The sequence below is a fragment of the Ctenocephalides felis genome, unplaced genomic scaffold (genome assembly GCF_003426905.1).
Source record: "Ctenocephalides felis isolate EL2017-DRISC unplaced genomic scaffold, ASM342690v1 CF-g0.4_SCAFFOLD_03571, whole genome shotgun sequence".
NCBI lineage: Eukaryota > Metazoa > Arthropoda > Insecta > Siphonaptera > Pulicidae > Ctenocephalides > Ctenocephalides felis.
In genome coordinates, this window is record NW_020539725.1 from 61,857,767 (window position 1) to 61,881,780 (window position 24,014).

General features: G+C 29.3%; 2 protein-coding genes across 2 annotated transcripts in view; both read left to right on the top strand.

The window, feature by feature from the left end:
* Positions 1-1,943: 1,943 nt before the first annotated feature.
* On the top strand, positions 1,944-2,496 carry LOC113386439 (perlucin-like; the record flags this gene model as incomplete). Its single annotated transcript, XM_026624220.1, has 2 exons — positions 1,944-2,043; positions 2,252-2,496. Coding segments are annotated over 2 exons (345 nt in total), but the record flags the coding sequence as incomplete, so codon positions are not given.
* Positions 2,497-4,887: 2,391 nt separating this feature from the next.
* Positions 4,888-24,014, top strand: part of LOC113386440 (hemicentin-1-like) — a 146,342-nt gene continuing 127,215 nt past the window's right edge. Inside the window, exons 1-6 of the mRNA XM_026624221.1 lie at positions 4,888-4,895; positions 4,957-5,006; positions 5,141-5,245; positions 6,408-6,469; positions 6,523-6,628; positions 6,689-6,853. Coding sequence (XP_026480006.1) covers positions 4,888-4,895; positions 4,957-5,006; positions 5,141-5,245; positions 6,408-6,469; positions 6,523-6,628; positions 6,689-6,853 — 496 coding nt within the window. The remainder of the gene's footprint in view (positions 4,896-4,956; positions 5,007-5,140; positions 5,246-6,407; positions 6,470-6,522; positions 6,629-6,688; positions 6,854-24,014) is intronic.

Sequence of the window (24,014 nt, forward strand, 5' to 3'; positions counted from 1 at the left end):
AACATTTATAATAACTTGTTTATTTACTGTCAATATGTAGTATTTTGTACCCAAACATAATTGAAAAACTAGATGCAAATGCCTTTCTTTTTTTTTTTAAACAAATCTCACTCCTTTTCCCCTTCCTCCACCGTGCAGCATTCCGCTTCCGCAATCTTTTTCCTCATTTCTTCCGGGTTGTCGTAACCGCTAAATCCTCCGGATTTACCGGAAGTATGTTTCCCTTTTTCCGACACTTTCACTTTAACACGACGCGGTTAAAAAGACGGGAATTGTGACGAAGTTTAGCGAGCGACGGTGGAGGAATGTTCTTATTACAGCTTCATTGCAGCGAAAGGCGGAAAAGTAAAGAGTTTTCATCAAATTGTGTCAGAGATCCTTAAAAGGTAAATGAAAAAAAAATCTTTAGATTTTTTTAGATCGATATATAGATAAATAAACGTGTATTGCGAAGTTTAACGTCGTTTCAGAAATATTCAAACTTGTTAAAAATTTACTCAACAAAAACTTTGTAAAAACCTAGTCTAGTTTTTTCTTTATTTTGAGAAGTTTTTTTTTCAATCGATGTACTTATTGTGAGAAGGGTTTCTTACATTATCCGACTCCACCGTCCTCCCGTGGCTCTTTTGCGGGAGCATTAGATTATTTCCCAGCGGGATTTCGCTTCGACAATCCCTTTAACACTTTTAACTTGGCGGTGGAGAAATGCGGTGGAGCAATAGGCGAAGCGGTTTGCTGGCGGTTGTGTGTGATAAAATGTGATTCTTATTTACATTTGGGGTGCAAGAATTGTGTAAAGATCAGGAAAGAAGTCAATTTAAATGGTGAGATAAGAAATGTTGCAATTATTAACATAATTTTTGCGAAATAGAGGTTTATAAAAAATAAATAAAATGACAATTGACCGAAAAAATTCTGGAATGCTTCAGGAACATTTCTGAGGACAGTTTCCAAAAATTTCACGAATATTAGATATATATATATATATATATATATATATATATATATAGTTTTGAAATGCATAGAACATACGCAGATAGACATTCATTTATCAATTATTTCGACGAATAATGACACACTGTTGCTCATCGTCGTAAGAACAATGTTTACAAATATTAATAACAGAATCTTGTATCAACATTTACAATTTGTCGTGATATTTTACGTCTTTATTTGCGAAGCAATTTATAGATAAGATTTTTTAGAAATCAATTATGTCAATAAAAAAATTGCTTGATTTGTAATCAACAAAATCGAAAACTTCATTGATTAAGTCGATTGTAGATACCGAGAAAATCAAGCGAACTGTATTAATACAAAATGCCACACCTAGTATATGTTTTAACACACATTACAAAATAAATAAGATATATGCAATGATATCAATTGTTGAATAAATAAATTTATGTCATTTGTTTTTAAAGAGTATAAAAGCTGAAAATATTTCATGGGCATGAGTAAAGATATAAAAACTGTTGGACGCAAATTATATTTCAACTGTTAAGAAAAATAATAAAAAATGAAAAAAGTTACTGTATTAATTTTTCTGTCATTTTTTTGCTTTCTGTGCAAATTGGGATCGGCTAAACTTGAAAATGGTTCGTATGTTTTAACGCTGTTATAATTTTTATTAATTTTTCGTAAGTTATTGTAATCGCCTAGAAATCAAAAATCCAAATTTTTTCATATTTCTACGTTTCGAAAAAACGGATGTGCGTGTGTGTGTTGAAAAAAATATTAAATTCTATTCATTCATTAATTCATTCTGAATATTCTCCTTCGGGAAGTTAAAAAAAATATTTATTTTTAGTTTCAGTCGACGTGGTGGTCAGTTCAGACGGAAAAAAGTTTTTCGTTGTAAAAAATCCTCAGGCAAGTAAGCTAAACTACATTTTTTGATATAATTTACTAATACAAATTAAAAAAACTTTTAGTTGCCTTGGTTCGCTGCCAATAATTTATGCCATGACTTATTCGGCAGCAGATTAGCATCTGTAACAAATAACTTTCAAAATAACGCCCTGGCCAGTTACATCGCAACTAGTATGTATAAATATAAATTAATGAATAAACAGTACGCAGATGATATTTTGCCTAAAGGCAAGTTGCCTGTGTGAATATTTGTCTTAAAGAGAGAGATTTGTAATTGATCTCATTTAACTAATTCAGCAGTTCATTCAGTTTGCGTTAAGGCAAAATATCAGATTTTCGAAATTAAAAAATCGATTGAATAACTATTTATTCTACTTAGAAAACCAATATGTTCTACGTTACTGGATAGGAGGAAATAGGTTTGTCGATGGCAAAAATCTCATGTGGCATTTGGTTGACCAGAAACCGATGAATTACCAAAATTGGATGCCAGGAGAGCCTAATAATCTTAAAGGCAATGAAACATGTGTCGAATTTATTTATGATATGAGGCTAACTAATTCATGCAAATGCGGATGGAATGATAATGTCTGCCAAAAACCGTTTCCATTTATCTGCGAATAATCATTAAGATAATTTATAGTCTTTTTATGTGTAATATTGACGCTGTATTTTAACAAATGTATTAATGACTAGAATTGCACATGTTTTAAACTTCATTGTAAAATAAATTATTACATAAAATCTTTTTTTTTGTATTATTATTACTGTGTACTTTTTTATTTAACTGTTTTATGATGTTTTGGATTTCATGTAGAGTAAGTTATTGTAATCGTCCAAAAATCGAAAATGAAAAGTTTTGCTATATTAGGATACAAAATTTTAATTTGATTACCACTGAATGATGGCTAAGATGCTAGCCGAAACGTATGGATTTTAAATATATAAACTTTTAAAAAAACTCTCATACTATTTTTATTGATGTTACGCCCGAATATTAAACTCAAATTAAACATATATATATATATATATATATATATATATATAATTATCGATATATTATTCAAGAACTCACTCATATATATATATATATATATATATATATATATATATATATATATCGATAATTATTAAGATTTGATTATTCACATACATCATGCCACTTTTCTTAAGACAAATTGACACATAGTTTCTATATATAGATTGCATTCATATATGTTTTAACAAAGAATTGCAGAATGAATAAGATAAACTATCATACCATTTGATTCGAGAAATTTATTTATTTATTTATTGACTACATACAATTTCCTCAAGAAATTTATCTTATCGTTTTAAATTGATTTCTTGATTTAAATAAATATAAAAGCGGGAAAAAATAACTAAAGTTACTAGTAGTGAACTGAAAATTGTAGGACGCATATTATCATATATAAAGTATTAAGACAAGTTTTACAAAATGAAGCAAATTACTGTTTTAATTTTGCTAACGTTTTTCTGCTGTTTTTATAAATCAGTGGTGGCAACAGAGGGTTAGTAAATTGTAATATTATTATATAAATACCATAAATTATAAAGTAAATCCCGGGACAAGTTTTCGTGTATTTTGATTTAGGCCAAGTCGCTTCGATTTTATTTTTCGTTCTACATTTATTTTTTCATTTTTTTATAATACGTATATAAAAAACACTTAATGTAATATTTATATATTTTTTAATTAATTGGTAAGTGGTAGACTAGCATACTGGTAGACAGGTAAACAGATAAATGTTTGAAATGTAGATAGTTACATCTGTAGACAGATGAACAGGTACGCTGGTAAATTGGTAGATAGGTAAACTGGCAGACAGGTAAATTGGTAGACAGGTAAACTGGCAGACATGTAAATTGGTAGGCAGGTAAATTGTTAGGCAGGTAAATTGGTAGGCAGATAAATTGGTAGACAAATAAATTAGCAGACAGGTAAATTGGTAGACAAGTAATTTGTTAAATGGGTAAATTGATAGACAGGTAAATAAATTGGTATATTGGTAGACCGGTAAAATGTTTGGCAGGTAAATTGGTAAACAGGTAAATTTGTAGACAGATACATTGGTAGACAGGTAATTTGGTTGACAAATAAATTGGTAAACAGGTAAATTTGTACACACATAAATTGGTAGACAGGTATATGGGTATACTGGTAAATTTGTAGATAGATAAACTGGTAGACAGATACACTGGTAGACAGATGAATTGGTGAATGAGTAAATTGGTAGACAGATAAATGGTAAATAACACTTGGTAGATTGATGAACAGATTGATAGGTAAATTAGCAGACAGGTGAACTGGTGAACTGGTAGACTAATAAACAGGTTGACAGGTATATTGATGGACAGGTATATTGATGAACAGGTATATTGGTGGACAAGTAAATTGGTAGACAGGCAAATTGGTTGACAGGTGAATTAGTGGACAGGTAAATAGGTTGACAGGTAAATTGATGGGCAGATAAAGTGGTAGACAGGTATATGAGTGGACAGGTAAATTGGTAGACAGAAATTGGTAGATAAGTAAATTGGTAGACAGGTAAATTAGTGGACAGGTAAATTTTTAGACAGAAATTGGTGGCCAGGTAAATTGATAGACAGGTAAATTGGTAGACAGGTAAATTAGTGGACCTCTAAATTGGTTGACTGACACACAGGTTCAGTATAGACAAATAGTTATATTTGACTTATATAGACAGGCAGACTGAAAGTCAAGAAAACTAGAAGACATGATGTAAAAAACATGCATTTTTGTTCAAATTATCAATTGAAAGAAAAATACAGTGAAGCGTCAATATGTTTTATTTTTTATGGCATGAAATTATACTTTTAATTACAATTAATTAAGTGTAAAATCAAATAATTGAAGTTAAAAAAAATAATAAAAATCTTATACTGCTTTTTTTTACCTCTACTAATATTTATTTTCAGTTTCAGTTGATATCGTCACCAGTGCAGACAAAAAGCACTTTTTTCTTGTTAAAAATGTTCAGGTAATTGTCGAAGATCAATTAAAGATTTTATTAGTTCTCTTACTAATCGATTTATTTTTAGGAAAATTGGTTTAATGCCAATCAATTTTGCCATGAGTATTTTGGTGGCAGGTTAGCAACGACAACAAGTTATAGTCAAGTTTACGCCCTGACCAGTTACATAAAAACTAGTATGTAAAAATATGAAATAATCAAAATTAGTCAGCGATATTGCTTATTGTAAAACAACTATTTATTCTACTTAGAAAACCCATATCGTTTTGGCCACTGGATAGGAGGTAAAAAGTCGATCGTTGGCAAGAATTCTGTTTGGGGCTGGGTTGACCAAAAGCAACATATGCATTACAAAGGTTGGATGCACGGAGAGCCTAACAATTATGATGGCCATGAAAATTGTTTGGAAATTTTGTATGATATTTGGGCAAACGACTACGGGTGGAATGATAATAACTGCGAAAAAAAATTAAACTTCATTTGCGAAAAATAATTTAAAAAATTTACATGTATTTACATATAAAATAAAACTATATATATAATCATAATCTTCAACTTTAGTGTGCAATAAATCAGTAAATAAAATCAAAAATCGTTTTTTGCTTTTTTCACGTTTTCAGATCATTCATGGACTGCGCAACAGACCAATGTTATGGCGAATCTATCTTAAGAAGAACTTTCCATACTGAATATTGATAAAAGGCATGCGGTTGCTGTGCAGTCAGGCGTATTTCTCAGGTTGTCAGATAGAAAACATATCCTAGAAACCACATAAATGTCAAAAAAACGAAGATCTTTCTGACCCAGCTTCATAACATAGGAGTAACGTTACAATCATGTATAAAACGCCTGAATGCACAGCAAATACATAACATTTTGATAGTATTCAGTATGATTCAGTAGGCTAATGTATAAAAGTTTGTTTCAAAAAAATAGATGTGCCTGGAAAAGAAATTCATGTTTTGTTAGAACATCCTATTTGTTGATTTTATATTTTATATGCCATAAATTTCCGAAGCCGCAATGACCCATCTATTTCAAATTTATCGCACTATTGTTTATATATTTTTTAAATTTTTGATCTGCGCTCACTTGCAATCAAAAACATATAGAATGACATTTTTATCATCGCATGTCAATGTTGGCCTGATCCCACATGTTAATCAAATGAAATTCTCGAAATAGATTTATCTTGTCGTTTTATAAATAGAATAAAGTTAATGATTTAAAATCAGCAAATAATTTGCAATTATTAGTAGCGTTGGTTGCAAATTTTATTTATACTATTGAGAAAAATATTTAAAAATGAAGAACATTAGTGTGTTAATTTTTTTAACTGTTTTGTGCGGTTTTTATAAATCGACATTGGCAAATGGTTCGTATATTATAAATGTAATACATTTATTATGAAAAATTATTTTGGAGTAGTGTTTTATACTAAAAGTTTATTATTTAAGATCTAACTATGTAACACAAAATATTTTACAAAATTTGAATTTGAATAAAAAATATTTCCAGTTACTTTCGACACGGTCGTGAGTGACGACGGAAAGAAGTTTTTTGCTGTGAAAAATCGTCTGGTAAGTGTTGAAGATTAATTATAGATTTTATTATTTAAAGAAAAAACTTTCAGGTAAATTGGTTTGGTGCCAATAAACTATGCCATGAGATTTTTGGCAGTAGATTAGCATCGATTACAAATCGATTGCAAAATGACGCTTTAGCTGATTATATGAGAGGTATTAGTATTAATTACTAAAATAAAAAATAAACGATTTCGATTTAGTTTGATTTTTTAGGATATGGTGATGTTCGTTTCTGGATTGGTGCAAATAAGTTGGTCGACGATACTAAATTTGTTTGGTACTTGATTGACCAGAAGCAGATGAATTATCAATATTGGATGCCAGGAGAGCCTAATAATAATGGCAATGAAATGTGTGTCGAATTTGTTTACGACATCAGTATAAATAATTCTTGCAAGTGCGGATGGAATGATACTCATTGCGAGTATATATTTAAATTTATTTGCGAAGCATTAATATAATAATTAATACTATTTAGTAATACAAAACATCATGTTCTAACTGACTTTTTGTAGTTTGATTGTAAAATAAATTAATAAATCATCTTTCGTGATATTTCAATTTTCAAACTCATTATTTCTTTCTATCTATCTCTATCTCTATAAAAGTGCCTAGAAATTTTTAACAAAATTAAACAAGAAAATTTTACAATTCTTATACAAACCATTTAACAATCACAAATTTTAGAATTGAAGTCAAAATAAACAATTAAAAATCCCATGAAGTGAACACTTAATTTTTTTCTACATATCATTTCCATATATCGTTTCAGAAATTCTTCCTCCACCTCAACCGGGTTTTTTACAAATGGCCAAATCGAGTATGTGAATTTATCTGTAATATTTTCTCCCATTTCATTTTATTGTCAGGATAAACCCATTGAGAGGATTCGATTGAGTGAATAAGCACGGAATTTGCCTTTGTCGACGAACTGCCTCATCCTCCACCGTAGACTCTCTCTTGTCGACGACGACGACGTCCTCATTTTCATATGATTTTGCTAGTCGACTGTCATCGTACAGAGCCGAAGGTAATGGATAGACGAATAAAAAACTCAATATTAAATATTGAAGTAAATTTAAAAAAATCATAAAAGCAAAATGAATAGTAACCATTTATATATATAAATTAGATGACCCGGCGAATTTTGTTCCGCCTTAATGGCAATAAATAAGCAGTTTTTTTTAATTGTTAAAAATAAAAATAAAATTAAAATACCAACATTAATCATTCATAATTATTTTTGTATTTTAGTACATAGGTTGCTCTTCATTTAAGTACCTTGTGTCACACGACATTTTATTTTTAACACTATATTTAACACAAGGTAGTCGAGTTCAAATTCAATTACTCCTTTTTATTGCCCAATCAAAGCATATTTACTGATAATATATATGCCAATTAGTTGTAAACACCTAAAACATTTTATAACATATATATATATATAAAGATTAATATATAACTATTTACATTTTTACTACAAATTTTGGGGTTATGTTAAGAAACTATATTTCAAAATTATTTTTTTATCAATTTGTAAATAAGTATACTTTTTGCTGATTACAAACAGCTCAAATACTCTATTTGAATACGTATAAACAATTATACATAAATACCTAAGTATATAAATAATTACATTCCCATTTTCAAGAAATAAATTTCTCCTTCGTCCATCTGGCATCGCTTGCTATTATTAAGAATTAATTTATTTGCCATATTGTAATAATTTTTGGTGGTGATTAAAAAATTTATATTATTTACGTAATAATTTTCCAAAAATGGCGATTAAAAAGTTTACACCGGTTGACAGTTGACAGTTGACAGTAAATGTCATGGATATAATATAAATCATAGATTGAATATACTAAATGGATAGTTTACAATTAATAAATTTTGAATTGGAATGCAAAAACTGGATAAAAAGTATCCTGTGTCCTTCTCCTGGCTCTAAACTACCTCCTTGCCAATTTTCGGCTAAATCGGTGCAGCCGTTCGTGAGTTATAAGTGTTGTAACTGACATGATCTTCTATTATATAATATATAGATTAATAATTACTTTTATTATTGAGGTTAGCCACATAAAATGTCAGTAAAATAAATTTTATGTAATAAATAAACTGAATGGATAGTTTATAATTAATTAATATTAAATTTGCACGAAATAAAGAAATAAAAGGTATCCTATGTCCTTCTCCTGACTCTAAACTAACTCCCTACCAATTTTTGGCTAAATCGGTTCAGCCGTTCGTGAGTTATAAGTGTTGTAACTAACACGATCTTCTTTAATATATATTATTATAAATTATTGAGGTTATTTACATAAAAAATATCAGTAAAATAAATTTTATGTATCATTTAAATACAATTCCTATTTCGGTCCTGTCTTTTATCTGGGGTACTCGAACACGATGTATTGAAATTGTGACATTTGATGGGATAAATCGATTGGCTGGTAAGTGTGGCGGTATACAACAAAGTGGTATATGTGAAATGTGAAATGATCAAACAGAAAATATATATTTTTGTGAGAATTCTCTCATTCTTTTATTTCGCTCTCTAAGAGTAAAACAATTTTATTTGCAAGAAATTTGACAGAAAAATGTAATACTACAAATTGACGTGGAGGAATATGTGTCTCCACGATACATAATTGATACAACTCCATTCTATTAAATCAACATTTTTCTCCGCCTATTATTTTACCCAAACAAGCCCTTGACGTGTCATTTCCTCCACCCTATATATTCCCTCCAACCCTTAAAAAGTGTGCGGTCAGCAAACGCTTCATGGGGGGTCAATCCTCGTGACCCTTTCCCCAATTCTTCATCCAAAAGGGCTTGTAGTCCTTTTATGTCGGGACCAGTGAATAATTAATGGCCTAGAGAATAAACCTTAGCCCTTTTGGAATAAAATTTTGCACGGTGGAGACGGGTGGCGACTACGATTTTTTTTTTGCGTCACTTTCTGGTGGTTTCAGAGTTGTCAGTTGACGTGGTTTGAGGTTTAGGGTTTGTTAGGGTATGAGGTGTCCCTTGGGTTGTGTTAACACGAATGTTACACGTGTCACATTAGCTTTTGACTTGATGAAGATAACGTGTTTAACGACACTGAGATTTTATCGGTTTTTGACAAAATGTACATGAAAAGGTGGAGGGTAATGAATATGAAATATTGTGCAGGGCGTGATTTTGGATGGTGGAAAGTGGAATTTTGTTTGTCTACCTGTTCAATACTAAAACTACTGAAATAAAAAAAGATTTTACACCCTAATCGCACCTAAAGAAGTTTTACTTCAATAATTTTATCTACATTTGTCCCGTGTTGTATAATTTACCGAAAAGACATTGTCACGCCAAACCTTGTTAATTCATGTAACACAAACCATAAAACGATATCGCGAGAAATATATCAGAACATGTAAAGTACGATTAAACATTTTAAGACGTTCCCCAGAAGTCATAAATTTATGCCGAGCGTCTCCACCGCTGCCTTATATCATATACATTGTCAGATGTAATTGCGACACACGTAATCTTTAGTTTATTACATACTGAAAATTCATTGAATTTAAAAAAAATCCAGACTTCAAATTTTCGACTAAATTTTCAAACTTTTGTTAAACATGTTTTGGCTAAAAATCTAAACTTTTGACTAAAAATCTCAAATTTTGACTAAACAGTCAAGCTTTTGACAAATAAATCGATACTTTCAAATAAAAATGTTATATTAGATTTTTAGAGACACTTGTAATCTTTAGTTTATTACATACTAAAAATTTAATTTTAATATTTAAATTTAAATAAGTACAAACTTTTGACTAAAAACTAACCAAATTTTCAAACTCTTGTTAAACATCCAAACATTTTTTGGCTGAAAATCTAAACTTTTGACTAAGAATCCGAACTTTTGATTATAAATCCAAACTTTTGATTGTCAAAATTCAAGATTTTGACAAATAAATCGATACTTTTGAATAAAAATCCTGAATTTCGTAAACAATTTAAACTTATTACCAAAAATTGAAAACTTTTGACCAAAAACGAAGCTTTTGACTAAAAGTCCTAAACTTTTGAATAAAAATCCTGAATTTTAACAAAGCATCTAGACTTTCGACTAGAAATCTAAATTTTCGAATAAATTTCCTAACTTTTGCTTAACATCCAACTAACTTTTGGCTAAAAATCTAAACTTTTGACTAAGAATCTCAAATTGTCAAATAAATTGATACTTCCGAATAAAAATCCTGAATTTCGTAAAAATAATCAAAACTTTCGACCAAAAATCCAAAATTTTCGACCAAAAACAAAACTTTTGACTAAAAATCCTAAACTTTTGAATGCAAATCCTGAATTTCAACAAAGCATCTAGACTTTTGACTAAAAAAAATTACTAAAAATCCTGAATTTTGACAAAAACCCAAATAACTAAACTCAATCGACTAAATATCCAAATTTTTGATTAAAAAATGAAACCTTTGAATAATCCTGAATTTCGGAAAAAAAATTAAAACTTTTGTCTAAAGATTTGACTGAAAAAAACAAAACTTTTGAATGAAAATCCAGAAATTAATAAAAAAATCTAATATTTACTAAAAATTTGAAATTTTTGACTAAAAATCCAAAACTATTGACTAAAAATTCGAAACTTTTGACACCAAAAAATCTGAAATTTAACTAAAAATCCAACTGCTAAAAATAAACTGTTAGCAAAAATTCAAACTTTTAACAAAAATTCAAAACTGTTAACTGAAAATCTAAATTTTTGACAAAGTTCTGAATTTTGACAAAAATCCAAACTTTCATTTAAAAATCCAAATAACTAAACTCAATCGCCCAAATATCCAAATTTTTCATTAAGAAAATTAAACTTTTGAATAAATATCCTCAATATCGTAAAAAATTTAAACTTTTGACTTAAGATCAGAAACTTTTGACTTAACATCCAAAACTTTCGACTTAAGGTCCGAAACTTTTAACTTAAAATCCGAAACTTTTGACTAAAAATCCGGAACTTTTGACAAAAATCTTAAATTAAACTTAAAATCCAAAACTTTTGGCTAAAAATCCGAAACTTAACAACAGAAATTCCAAATATTTATTAATGCAAAAATGTTTAGTACTATTAGTATGTTACACTAACACAATAACCATCAAACTATCAATACCCTCTAAATATCAACAGCCATTACCGTACCGGTAATTACCACGTTGGTATGTGTATGTAAGAAACAAGTCGTCGGCTCTTAACAGAAATGTTAAATTAGCTGCTGCAGCAGCTACAGCGCGATAATGTTAGACAATATGTCACACTGCTATAGTTTTTAGATGACATTTACATAGATCGTACACATGTGTTTTCACCCTTGGGGAAATGGATTAGTAGACAAAATGCTCACTCTAACACAATTAGTATATAACATATTTTTACAAAATCCCTCACAATTTTTTTCTTCATCTAAATTGATAACAAATTGCTCCACAATCCCTCAACTAATTTATTTACAAGCCGAAAGTTCTTCATGTCAATTTAATGACCGCCAGATTAAGCTGCCGGATTGAGCTTTGAGCGGTGGAGACGCGGTGGAGACTCGGCGTCGATTACGGATTTCCGAGGGATATGTTTTCATAACTTTTACTTAATGAATATTTAAGCTAAAACGCTTTCGGTTACGAGGATTGATTCTAAATTTATTAATAAATCATTAAGGCACTTGAAATAAAATAATTTAGTAGATAATTGTAATATGAAGAATTTTGTATAGTTTTATATATATATATATATATATATATATATATATATATAATTCCATCATTTGATTTTTCACGTTCGTTTTAATATTCCCATCGAATGGATAAAAAAGCTCACTCATCCCTCACAAAGTCTTTCCTATACAATATCTCTCACTCTCAAGGGAGTTCTTGCAAAAGGTAGAAAACGCACTGAATTAAACACAACGAGTAAAGAAGAAGAGCTTTATGTAATATATAGTCAGGGAGCTGGATAATAGTAATAAAAATATTTGTAAGTATCAAATTATTGAAATATTGATGGTGAAATCCACAATTTAACTGCGAATTATGCAAAATTTTAGTATTCAAGTGTATATAACAAGTTTTACTAAATTTTAGTGAATTTTATCTAGTTTTTACTGATGTGGAAAAATAATAATGTCCCAAAAAAAATAAAAGTTATTTGAAGAAAACTGAAAAAATGTTCTACATGCAGCAGTCATTAAGATCGGTATTTATACCCGCCCCGCTAGTAAGTCCGCATTTTGACTACGAATTGTGCAAAATTTCAATAAGTGAGTATATATAACAAGTTTTACAAAATTTTAGTAAATTTTATCTAGATTTTACTGATGTAATTAAATTATAATGTCCCAGAAGAAAATTAAAAGTTATTTGGCAAAAAGTAGAACAATGTCCTAAATCCACATACCTATTGCAAATTATGGAAATACTAAAGTCTGCATTTCATCCACGATTTACGCAAAAATTCAATATACAAGTATATACAACAAGTTTTACTAAATTTTAGTAAATTTTATCTAGTTTTTACTGATATATACAAAACAAAGTGTCTTGACACAAATTTCGATAGTATGCCACAAAATGTAAAAAAAATTATAAAATTCACATACTCCTACTCAGTTTATATAAAGCAATTTATCAAAATAATAACGTCTGCATTTCAACTACAAGTTACTCAAAATTTCAGTATACAACAATATATAAGAGTTTTTACTCAATTTTAGAAAATTTTATCTATTTTTTACATGTGTATATAAAACTACGAGGTCTTAGGAAAAGTTCCGAGATATTCGTAAAAATATAAAAAATATCCGAAACCAACTATTTCAAATGGAAATACTAAAGTCCGCATTTCAAATTCACAAAATGTAAAAAAATATCCAAAATTCACATATTCATACGTACTAAAATACTAGATTTAAGAAAAACTGAATTAACTGAACCTAAACATAAACTCACACCTATATCATATGCAAACCGAGATTGAAAGTAGTCAGATTTTCAAATGGGTAAAAATATCCGTACCCTACTTCTCAGATTTCTCAGTCAGATTTTCTCAGTAAATTTTTTAAACGGGTATTTTTACCCGCCCCGCTTGTATTTATCTAATTCATCGCCCCAGCCCCCTGTCTATAAGAAGACATAGCTTTTGTGTAATATAATACAAAGGCAAAGAATAAGAAAAGATTTTTTTCATTTCGCCAAAGGCACTGGCACTGTTACGACGTCTACTGACTACTCCACCGTTTGCTCCTCCACCGCCTGCTCCGACAAATATTAATGATTTTGAATGTTATGACGTGTGAGGGAAAAATATAAAAAATATACAAAATAAAGAAAATGTTTATTTTGAATAAGTTTTGGATATAATTCATAATATTTAGAAATGACAAAAACCTCGTTATCTATTATATATGTATATAATTATTTAATCCACTCCTCTATCCTACTATACAGTTGCGCAATCTCTCCACCGTACATTTTAGTATGTGGAATCCGCTCACGTACATCGTACATTTTCAGCAACCGATAATTATATTGATAATAATAAATTATTAATAATAATAATATTGATGATGAGCAAATTTGCATGTGTATCTCGCGGATTAATAACGCTCTATTGGAGAATTAATCAGGTTGCATGAAAGCACTATGGTAGGTACTATACAGTACTACGAAGTGTACTTACAAATTTATATTTGATTCAATAATATGAAACACTTTGGTGAAAAACAAATATTTAGTTTAACAACAAGTGGAGACAGTATTTTGCCACGTGTTTTTACAATATGTAAGATTTAGTAAATAATTTGTTTCATCAAATTATATTTTATTACAACCGAAAATTTTCTCCTGCAGAGATTTCTGTGCCGAATAATAATCTCGTCAGGAAGATAATTCCAAATCAGAGAATTCAGGTCACATAGCTATCCAATTGGTCTATTAGCTACAATTTCTACGTCGAATATCAAAGCTACAATGTAATATCAAGATCCTAGGTAAATCCTTAGACAGATATTAGTTGTACATACACATAGATACATAATATGTCTTTGAAATTATAAACACAAAAATGTTTTTTTGCACTTTTTTGGATATGAAGTTTAAAGACTAAATATAATTAAAATAAGTATAAGTATGAATATAAATATATCATTGCAAATAGTCATGATTATAAGATTTGCTAGTCAACAGAATCCTTTTGAATTTCACACAAGCTTAATTTTGCTCGTCCGTAGAGTCCTTATCTATTTTTCACATTTCGAATTATTTCTAAACTACTGATAAAAAACTCTAAATGTTTGACTGAAAATCCTGAATTTTTGACTACAAATACTGAATTTTAACAAAAAAATTCAGACTTTCGACTAAGAAAACAAATTTTCGACTAAAAAAAACAAATTTTCGAGTAGATTTCCAAATTTTCGACCAAAGTTCCGAATTTTCGACAAAAATTCAGAATTTCAACAAAAAATCTAGATTTTCGTTCAAAAATTCGAATTTATGTTAAAAAATCAGAATTTTTGCTTAAAAATCAGAATATATGGCTAAAAATCAGAATATTTGGCTAAAAATCAGAATATTTGGCTAAAAATCAGAATATTTGGCTAAAAAACAAAATTTTTGGCTAAAATTCAGAATTTTTGGCTGAAAATCAGAATTTTTGGCTAAAAATCAAAATTTTTGGCTAGAAATCAAATTTTTTGGCTAGAAATCAAAATTTTTGGCTAGAAATCAAAATTTTTGGCCAGAAATCAAAATTTTTGGCTAGAAATCAAAATGTTTGGCTAAAAATCAGAATTTTTGGCTAAAAATCAGAATTTTTGGCTAAAAATCAAAATTTTTGGCTAGAAATCAAAATTTTTTGGCTAAAAATCAAAATTTTTCGCTAAAAATCAAAATTTTTGCCTAAAAATCAAAACTTTTGGCTGAAATCAAAATTTTTTTCTACAACTCAGATTTTTGGCTAAAACTCAGAATTTTTGGATAAAAATCCGAAATTTTTAATATTCGAATTTTTGATAAAAAAAATGAAACTTTTGAATAAAAATTAAAAAATTTAAACAGTTGACAAAAATTTCAAACTTTTAACTAAAAATCCGGAACATTTAACCAAAAATTCAAAACTTTTATCCAAAAATTCGAAACTTGACTTGAGTAAATGTTTTAGTACACTAACGTACTGTTATTTGTAAAATAACTTTTTCTATTATTACTGCAATCAAAAGTTATTTAAAAAAAAACTTTCAAAAGTAATTTCTGAATCAATTTCGAGGCCTTAAATACATAATTGGAGCTTTTATAGGTAACGAACGCCCATCGATTTAAGGCAAAGTCGTTTAGAAGTTTTACTCTACACTTTTATATTTTTTTTTCTGTATTTCAACTGGGTTTATTATTCTATTTTAAAAAAAATAGATGTTAGTATACTCAACTACAAAATAATTTATTAAATTCTGTTATCATGTTATCAAATAAATGCAATTTCTCATATTGCTTCGATTTCAATACCAAACTTTAGTTTGTTGGATAAAAACAGCTACAAATATAAAATATTTTTGAAATCGATGTGTTTGCCACAGAATTCGCAATATTTAATGCAAAACAAACGGTGGAGTTCGGAAAAATACAGTTTTTTACTCTAAAATGCCCGTGGCTTAAAATTAAAATGTGCAGGATCGTAAAACTAGAAATTTGATCAGATAGTAATATTTTTTAATAAACGTTTTATGACTGATATTTTTTGTACAAAGTTTATTGCAAAAACATTACGCTATATGAATTCATTAATAATACTGTAACACTGCAAAAAAAATGTTTAAATTATTCCACAAAACATAATTCATTTATCTAATTACATATATTGCCATACAATAATACATTTTCACACTTCGCACAAACTTTATTCCTTGTTTCTCGCTCCCCTTGTGCAAACTTCTACAGTACACGACGTACCTCAACCCATATCTCTACCCACGTCTCCACCGTCTCCACCAAAGCCGCCGTCGTCGTAATAATATAAAAGGTGTACATAATGTAAGGTAATTATGCGTAGACTTCAACTTTAATATAATGTTGTTCGCGTAAGTTACGCCGGTGGAGAAATTCTCATTTAACTATTTCAAACAAGCATGAGAGATGTGAGAGAAATTCTGTGGGAAGATGTGGTGGAGCAGTTTGTTGTGGGTTGATGAAAATTATTTTTAAATAGTTGTTAATTTAAATATTTAGAAATTTGTGAGACGTGAAATTTGTGAGTTGCGTAAAGCATAAGGTTGTGATAAGTTTATTTTGTGAATTGATGATTTTGTGAGTCTATGGTTTTGTGAGTCGATGATTTTGTGAGTATTCTAAATTGTGAGTTACCGATTTTGTTAATTTTTCAAATTGTAAGTTTTCTTGATCGAGAGTTCTTTTTAATTGAAAGTTTTTTTTATTTGAGAGTTTTCTTGATTGTGAGTTCTATTTAATTGTGAGTTCTATTTAATTGTGAGTTCATTTGAATTGTGAGTTCATTCGACAGTGAGTTAATTTCAATTGTGAGTTCATTATAATTGTGAGTTCATTTGAATTGTGTCTTCATTATAATTGTCAGTTAATTTTAATTGTAAGTTAATTTTATTTGTGAGTTGTCTAAATTGTGAGTTGTCTAAATTGTGAGTTGTCTAAATTGTGAGTTGTCTAAATTGTGAGTTGTCTAAATTGTGAGTTGTCTAAATTGTGAGTTGTCTAAATTGTGAGTTGACTATTTTATTAATTTTCTAAATTGTGAGTTCTCCAAATTGTGAGTTGACTATTTTATTAATTTTCTAAATTGTGAGTTCTCCAAATTGTGAGTTGACTATTTTATTAATTTTCTAAATTGTGAGTTTTCTAAATTGTGAGTTCTCTGAATTGTGAGTTCTCTAAATTGTAAGTTGTATAAATTGTAAGTTGTATAAATTGTAAGTTGTCTAAATTGTCAGTTGTCTAAATTGTCAGTTGTCTAAATTGTGAGTTCTCTAAATTGTGAGTTGACTATTTTATTAATTTTCTAAATTGTAAGTTCTCTAAATTGTGAATTCTCTAAATTGTGAGTTGACTATTTTATTAGTTTTCTAAATTGTGAGTTGACTATTTTATTAATTTTCTAAATTGTGAGTTGACTATTTTATTAATTTTCTAAATTGTGAGTTCTCTAAATTGTGAGTTGACTATTTTTTTAATTTTCAAAATTGTGAATTGGCTGTTTTGTTATTTTTCTAAATTGTGAGTTGACATTATTGTGAGTTTTCTAAATTGTAAATTGTTGAAATTAAAAATCGCTGAGATTGGAAGTTCAGATATTGTAAAACTTGTGAGTTTAATCAATACTATTTAGATTATTTATAATTAAAATCTTTGACATAAATTCTGTCAAAAAATTATATATATATATATATATATATATATACACATACATACATTCCTCTCAAATCCAACTGAAAAACCTCACACACATTCCCACAGTCCTCCATCGTTTGAAACAACTCTAAAATTCCATTTAATCAAATCAAATCAGCGTCAACTTTACTGTAGCTGCTGCAGCAGAAGCCCACATGTATCCACATTCAAATTTCCCTGGAAAGTTCAGTAATTGATTCAAATGTATGCCATTTGTGGTTGTCAGTCGTCAAAATTCCTCTCGTCCTTAAATTGACTTATTAGTTGACTTTGTTGGAAAATTAATATTCGTCATATTCGCCGAATTGATTATTCTTTGAAATTATGCAGATGTCAGAAAGTTTCGAATTTCGAAAGAGATACGGTGGAGTGAGAGATAATGAAGAGATCTTAAAAATAAATATATTTGAAAAAAATCTGTGAGAACGGTAGAGTGAGTTATTACTAGTAATTACCTCGCTGTGTCTCCAACTTTGTGTTATTAAATTTTAGTATCATAGGTAGTTCAATCTATTCATGTTCCCAGTCAAGGGACCAACATTGTCGTCATCTCTGTGTAGTCGTCTGTAGATTTGTCTGCAGTCTACAGATTCGCGTAATTCAAATTATATTTCCCGTGTGGCGTTATATAGTAACAGAGAAACAGAGTAATATTACAGGGTACATAGAGGAGAAGACTGCAATTATTATTATCTCCACCTTTGGGGACCGCGAGTGAGAGGGACTTCAAAGAAATTCGTTTTTGAATATCCAAATTGGAGTCGCTCCACCACTACGGGACGATGGAGAAAGATAGAGATAGATAAATCGATTGCAAAACACTTTAGTTTAAGTTTTCGCATGGACCTGCCTTCAAATCCTTTTATTCTCTGATTGAAAATCATAATGCAGTATGTACCCACTTGCTGCAATCAGTTCAGCTCGATCTGTTTTACTGCTCGTAAAAAATCTAATATTTCCGAGTGTGTCTTAGGTATAAAACTTTATTACTTTGGTTCGTGTTGAATTTTTCAAAAGCATTTCATTTTGGGAGACAGAACGATGGAGAGTTCGGGAAAATTCTGGATGCATTTTTTACGTTAAAATAATATGCGATATATATATATATATATATATATATATATATATCCATTCTATTTCGATATCCAAATATTATAGATCGTCTCTCCACCGTCCTCCATCGGAGCATTTATGAATCTGTTTGAGTGTGAAATCAACATGCACAGCATAGCAATTATGATTCGGTTACGGCTGCAAATACACGAAACATGAATATCAATACGAGAATGCTTTCACAAATCAATAATTCCGATGATAATATAATAAATACACAGTTTTTGTAATGAAATTATTTGATTGTCAATTTGAGATCGGAAAAAATATGACTATACAAAAATGAGGTTGTGTGAAAGTAATAATCAATACAATTTTTTTTGCCGAAAGTTTTGGATTTCCGTCGAAAGTTTTTGATTTTTATCGAAAGTTCTGGATTTTCGTTGAAGGTTTTGGATTTTTGTCAGAAATTTTTAATTTTCGTGAGAAACTTTAAATTTTCGTCAATTGTTTTGAATTTTTGTCGAAAGTTTTTTTTTGATAAATATAACTAATGAAACATAATGTACTTATTATCTTATTTAATAATGCCTTATTCAGATGTGAGGACATGACTGTACTTAAGTATAGTCATGTCCTATGTCTAAACTCTAAAGTACTGATAAATCTTTATCAATTATTATCGTTACAATATTCATTTGTTCACTAAATTTCCTCCTAATGAGCAAAATCTAAAATTTCAATACGCGCGATCGCTCCACCGTATCAATTCGCTTTGTTGTAAAATTTGTTCAGGAAATTTTAATTCCAATGCGATAAATTAATTGCAAACATTGTGCAACGAACAAGCTCATTATCGAAATACGGATATTCCAATTACAATTGCAAAAACTCCATATGGGGCTGTTGTGCACCTGATTAAAATGGGGCCCTTTGTGTCTAATGAATAAATATCTACGTGTTTATTTGGCACAAATAACTATAATGGGGTAGTTAATCGACATGCATGTATATATTTAATGAAATATATAATGAATATATATTAAAAAAGTGAACCAAGAAGAAAACCAAAAATATAAATATAAATATAAATATAAATATAAATATAAATATATACATACGTATATAGAAGACGATGGTGTTAGAACACTTATAACTCACGAACGGCTGAACCGATTTAGCTGAAAATTGGCAGGGAGGTAGTTTAGAACCAGGAGAAAGACATAGGATACTTCATTTCAATTCAAAATTAATTGACTATAAAATATCCATTTAGTTTATTCAATCTATAGGCAACAATACGTCCACTTAAATCCAAATCCAAAGCAACAACTCTACCAACTAGTAGAGTAGTGTATAATATCCATTCAGTGACATCAAACAGTATCTCCAATGATCCAGATGACGTGTAAACACGTCGCTGGTAAATAAACAAACAAGTGGTACATGGTACATGGAAGTGTGGTGCAAACTGCATCCACGAAAATACAAATACGCCACAAAATTAGGAATGTCAATGGGAAATCGATATTAAAAACAAATCATAATGAAATTTGTAATAGTTTGATAAAAGTCTGTATAACTCAACATTTTATTTGAAGGTCCACGGTTTTTAGTATTTGTGCTGATATTAGACAGTTTTATGTATGACATGACCAAATTTTATGTTTGTAGTACAAACGGTGCGACCTGTAGAAAATGTACAAAAGTGCAGTACTTTAAGATGTCATTACACAAAATTCTTATACCAGTAGAACTAACACTCAGACTACTAATATATAATTTTATAAGACATAATTTTTAGTAATTGTCCTCATAATATACACATTGATGTATGACATATCCAAAATACAAGCTTGTAGTACAAACGCTACGTCCTGAAGAGCTCTCCAAAATACACAATGTCTTGTCACACAAAACTCTTATATAAAAATAGCACAGAGTGTAAGCTTAAATTAACAAGAGCACTTATAACTCAAATTTTTTTTGAAACTTTATTGTTTTTAGTACTTGTTCTCATAATAGACACATTGATGTATGACATATCGAAATCACAAATTTGTAGTACAAACGGTACGACCTGGAGAGCTCTTCAAAATACACAATGTCATCACACAAAACTCTTATATAATAATAGCACAGAATAAAAGCTTCATTTTACAAAAGTATTTATAACTCAAAATTTTCTTTGAAACCCTGTTATTTTTAGTACTTGTCCTCATAATACACACATTGATGTATGACATAACCAAAATACAAGTGTGTAGTACAAACAGTACGTCCTGTAGAGCTCTCCAAAATATACAAAGTCATATCACACAAAACTCTTATATAAAAACAGCACAGTGTGAGATTCATTTAACAAAAGGACTTATAACTAAAAATTTTCTTAGAAATCCTGTTATTTTTAGTTCTTGTCATCATAATAGACACTAATACACACATTGATGTATGACATATCCAAAACACAAGTTTGTAGTACAAACGGTACGTCCTGGAGAGCTCTTCAAAATACACAATGTCATATTACACAAAACTCTTATATCAAAATAGCACAAAGTAAGCTTGATTCAACGAAAGTATTTATAACTCAAAATTTTCTTAGAAACCCTATTATTTTTAGTACTTGTCCTCATAATAGACACATTGATATATGATATATCCAAAATACAAGTTTGTAGTACAAACCGTACGACCTGGAGAGCTCTCCAAAATACACTAAGTCATATCACACAAAACTCTTATATAAAAATAGCACTGTGTGAGCTTAATTCAACAAAAGTACTTATAACACAAAATTTCCTTAGAAACCCTTTTATGTTTAGTACTGGTCCTTATAGTAGACACATTAATGTATGACATATTCAAAAGACAAGTTTGTAGTAAAAACGGTACGACCTGTAGAGCTCCTTGAAAAGTACATTAATCTCCTACTTCAAAATTTTACTAGAAACTCTGTCGACCTCATTCATCTTTACAATCGATTATTTTGCACTCACGAAAATCGAATACACACATCGATGTGTAGATAAATAGATAAATAGATAGATTCAGCACTATTATACACTTTGGGATTAAAATTAATTGATTTGAACAACCGACAGGCAAACAGATGTCAATTAGCATCTGTATGATATTTGTCAACATAGCAGAACTGTTAACGAATTTGTCAATAGTCAATAGATGGAAGAGATTTCATATAATTGGGTTAAAAATTAAAATATTAGGTTGTCAATAATCTCCCTTCCGCCTTTTTGTATTATAAACCAATAGCAAAAAAGCGGAAGGGAGATATTTGACAACCTAATATTATAAAAAACATACGGTAGAGACACAATTTAAGAAAAAAATCCGGTTGAGTTGCAATTTAAGAAAAAATACTGTGGAGACATAGTTTAAAAAAAATACCATGGAGAAACACTTTGTGTTCCTGACAAAAATGTTTTATTTTTCAAAAGATGCAAAAAAGATTTTATATAGGAGTCTTTAACAAATATATTAAATAAACATAATAAAAAATAAATATAACAAAACTTGTACATAAATTTGTTAAATACTTTTGTTAAATTAATCTCACACTGTGCTATTTTTGTAAAAGAGTTTTGTGTGATATGATATTGTGTATTTTGAAGAGCTCTACAAGACGTAGCTTTTGTACTAGAAACTTGTATTTTTAATATGTCATACATCGATATGGATGTATGTCCAATGAGGACAAGTTTTAAAAATAATAGGATTTCTAAGGAATTTTTGAGTCATAAATACTTTTGTAAAGTTAATCTTACACTGTGCACATTTTTATATAAGAGTTTTGTCTGATATGGCATTGTGTATTTTAAAGAGCTCTCCAGGACGTACCGTTTGTACTACAAACTTGTGTTTTGGATATGTCAGACATCAATGTGTATAATATGATGACAAGTACTAAAAATAATGAGGTTTCTAAATAAATTTTAAGTTATAAATACTTTTGTTAAATTAAGCTCACACTGAGCACATGTTTGTAAAAAAGTTTTGTCTGATAGGACATTGTGTAATTTGAAGAGCTCTACAGGACGTACCGTTTGTACTAGAAACTTGTATTTTGAATATGTTATACATCAATGTGTCTTTAATGAGGACAAGTTTTAAAAATAATATGGTTTTTAAGAAATTTTTGAGTTAAAAATACTTTTGTTAAATTAATCTTACACTGTGTTATTTTTATATAAAAGTTTTGTGTGATATGACATTGTGTATTTTGGAGAGCTCTACAGGTCACACCGTTTGTACTACAAACATAAATTTCAGATATGTCACACATAAAACTTTCTATTATCAGGACAAATACTAAAAACAATGGACCTTCAAATGAAATTTTGAGTTATACAGACTTTAATCAAATTATTCCAAATTTCATTACGATTTGTTTTTAATATCGATTAGTACAACGACATAATCATAGATGGCACTAGTTCACAGGTTCTAAACCCAACTATCCAACATCCCCTCCTCCACCAATTACTGAAAATTTCGTTACATCACATTGTTTGTGTTGTTTTGTTTGCAAAAGTACTTGACTAACTAAAAACAAAACGAAACAAAATAAAACGCAATCAGTCATTATTTGCAACAAGAGTAGAGAGCTGAATGTATATATGTGGGCGCTCCAATTAGTCCTGAGCCCTCATCATCAGAGCAAAACAATTAAACTGCCGGGAAAATCAGACAAATATTTTTCGCGTTTCACGAAATCATCTAATGAGCAAAAAGTTCAATGCCATTTGAAGGAAAATTTCCTAAGGTGGAGCAATCCGCACCAGGACAAAAATTTAGTTAAAAAATCATACTTATGATTTTCACGTAAACAATTTCACTTTATACATTATTCTCACCAAAATCCCTCGTTATCATATTTTGTCATCAGTCCCTGTTGAGGGAGTACATAAATTAAATAGGAGTTTTCTTCTAAATTCCGGCAATGGCATGGAATTTCACCAAAATTCATTTTCATCCCTCGGGAACATACGAACAATTGTAATGGTACACC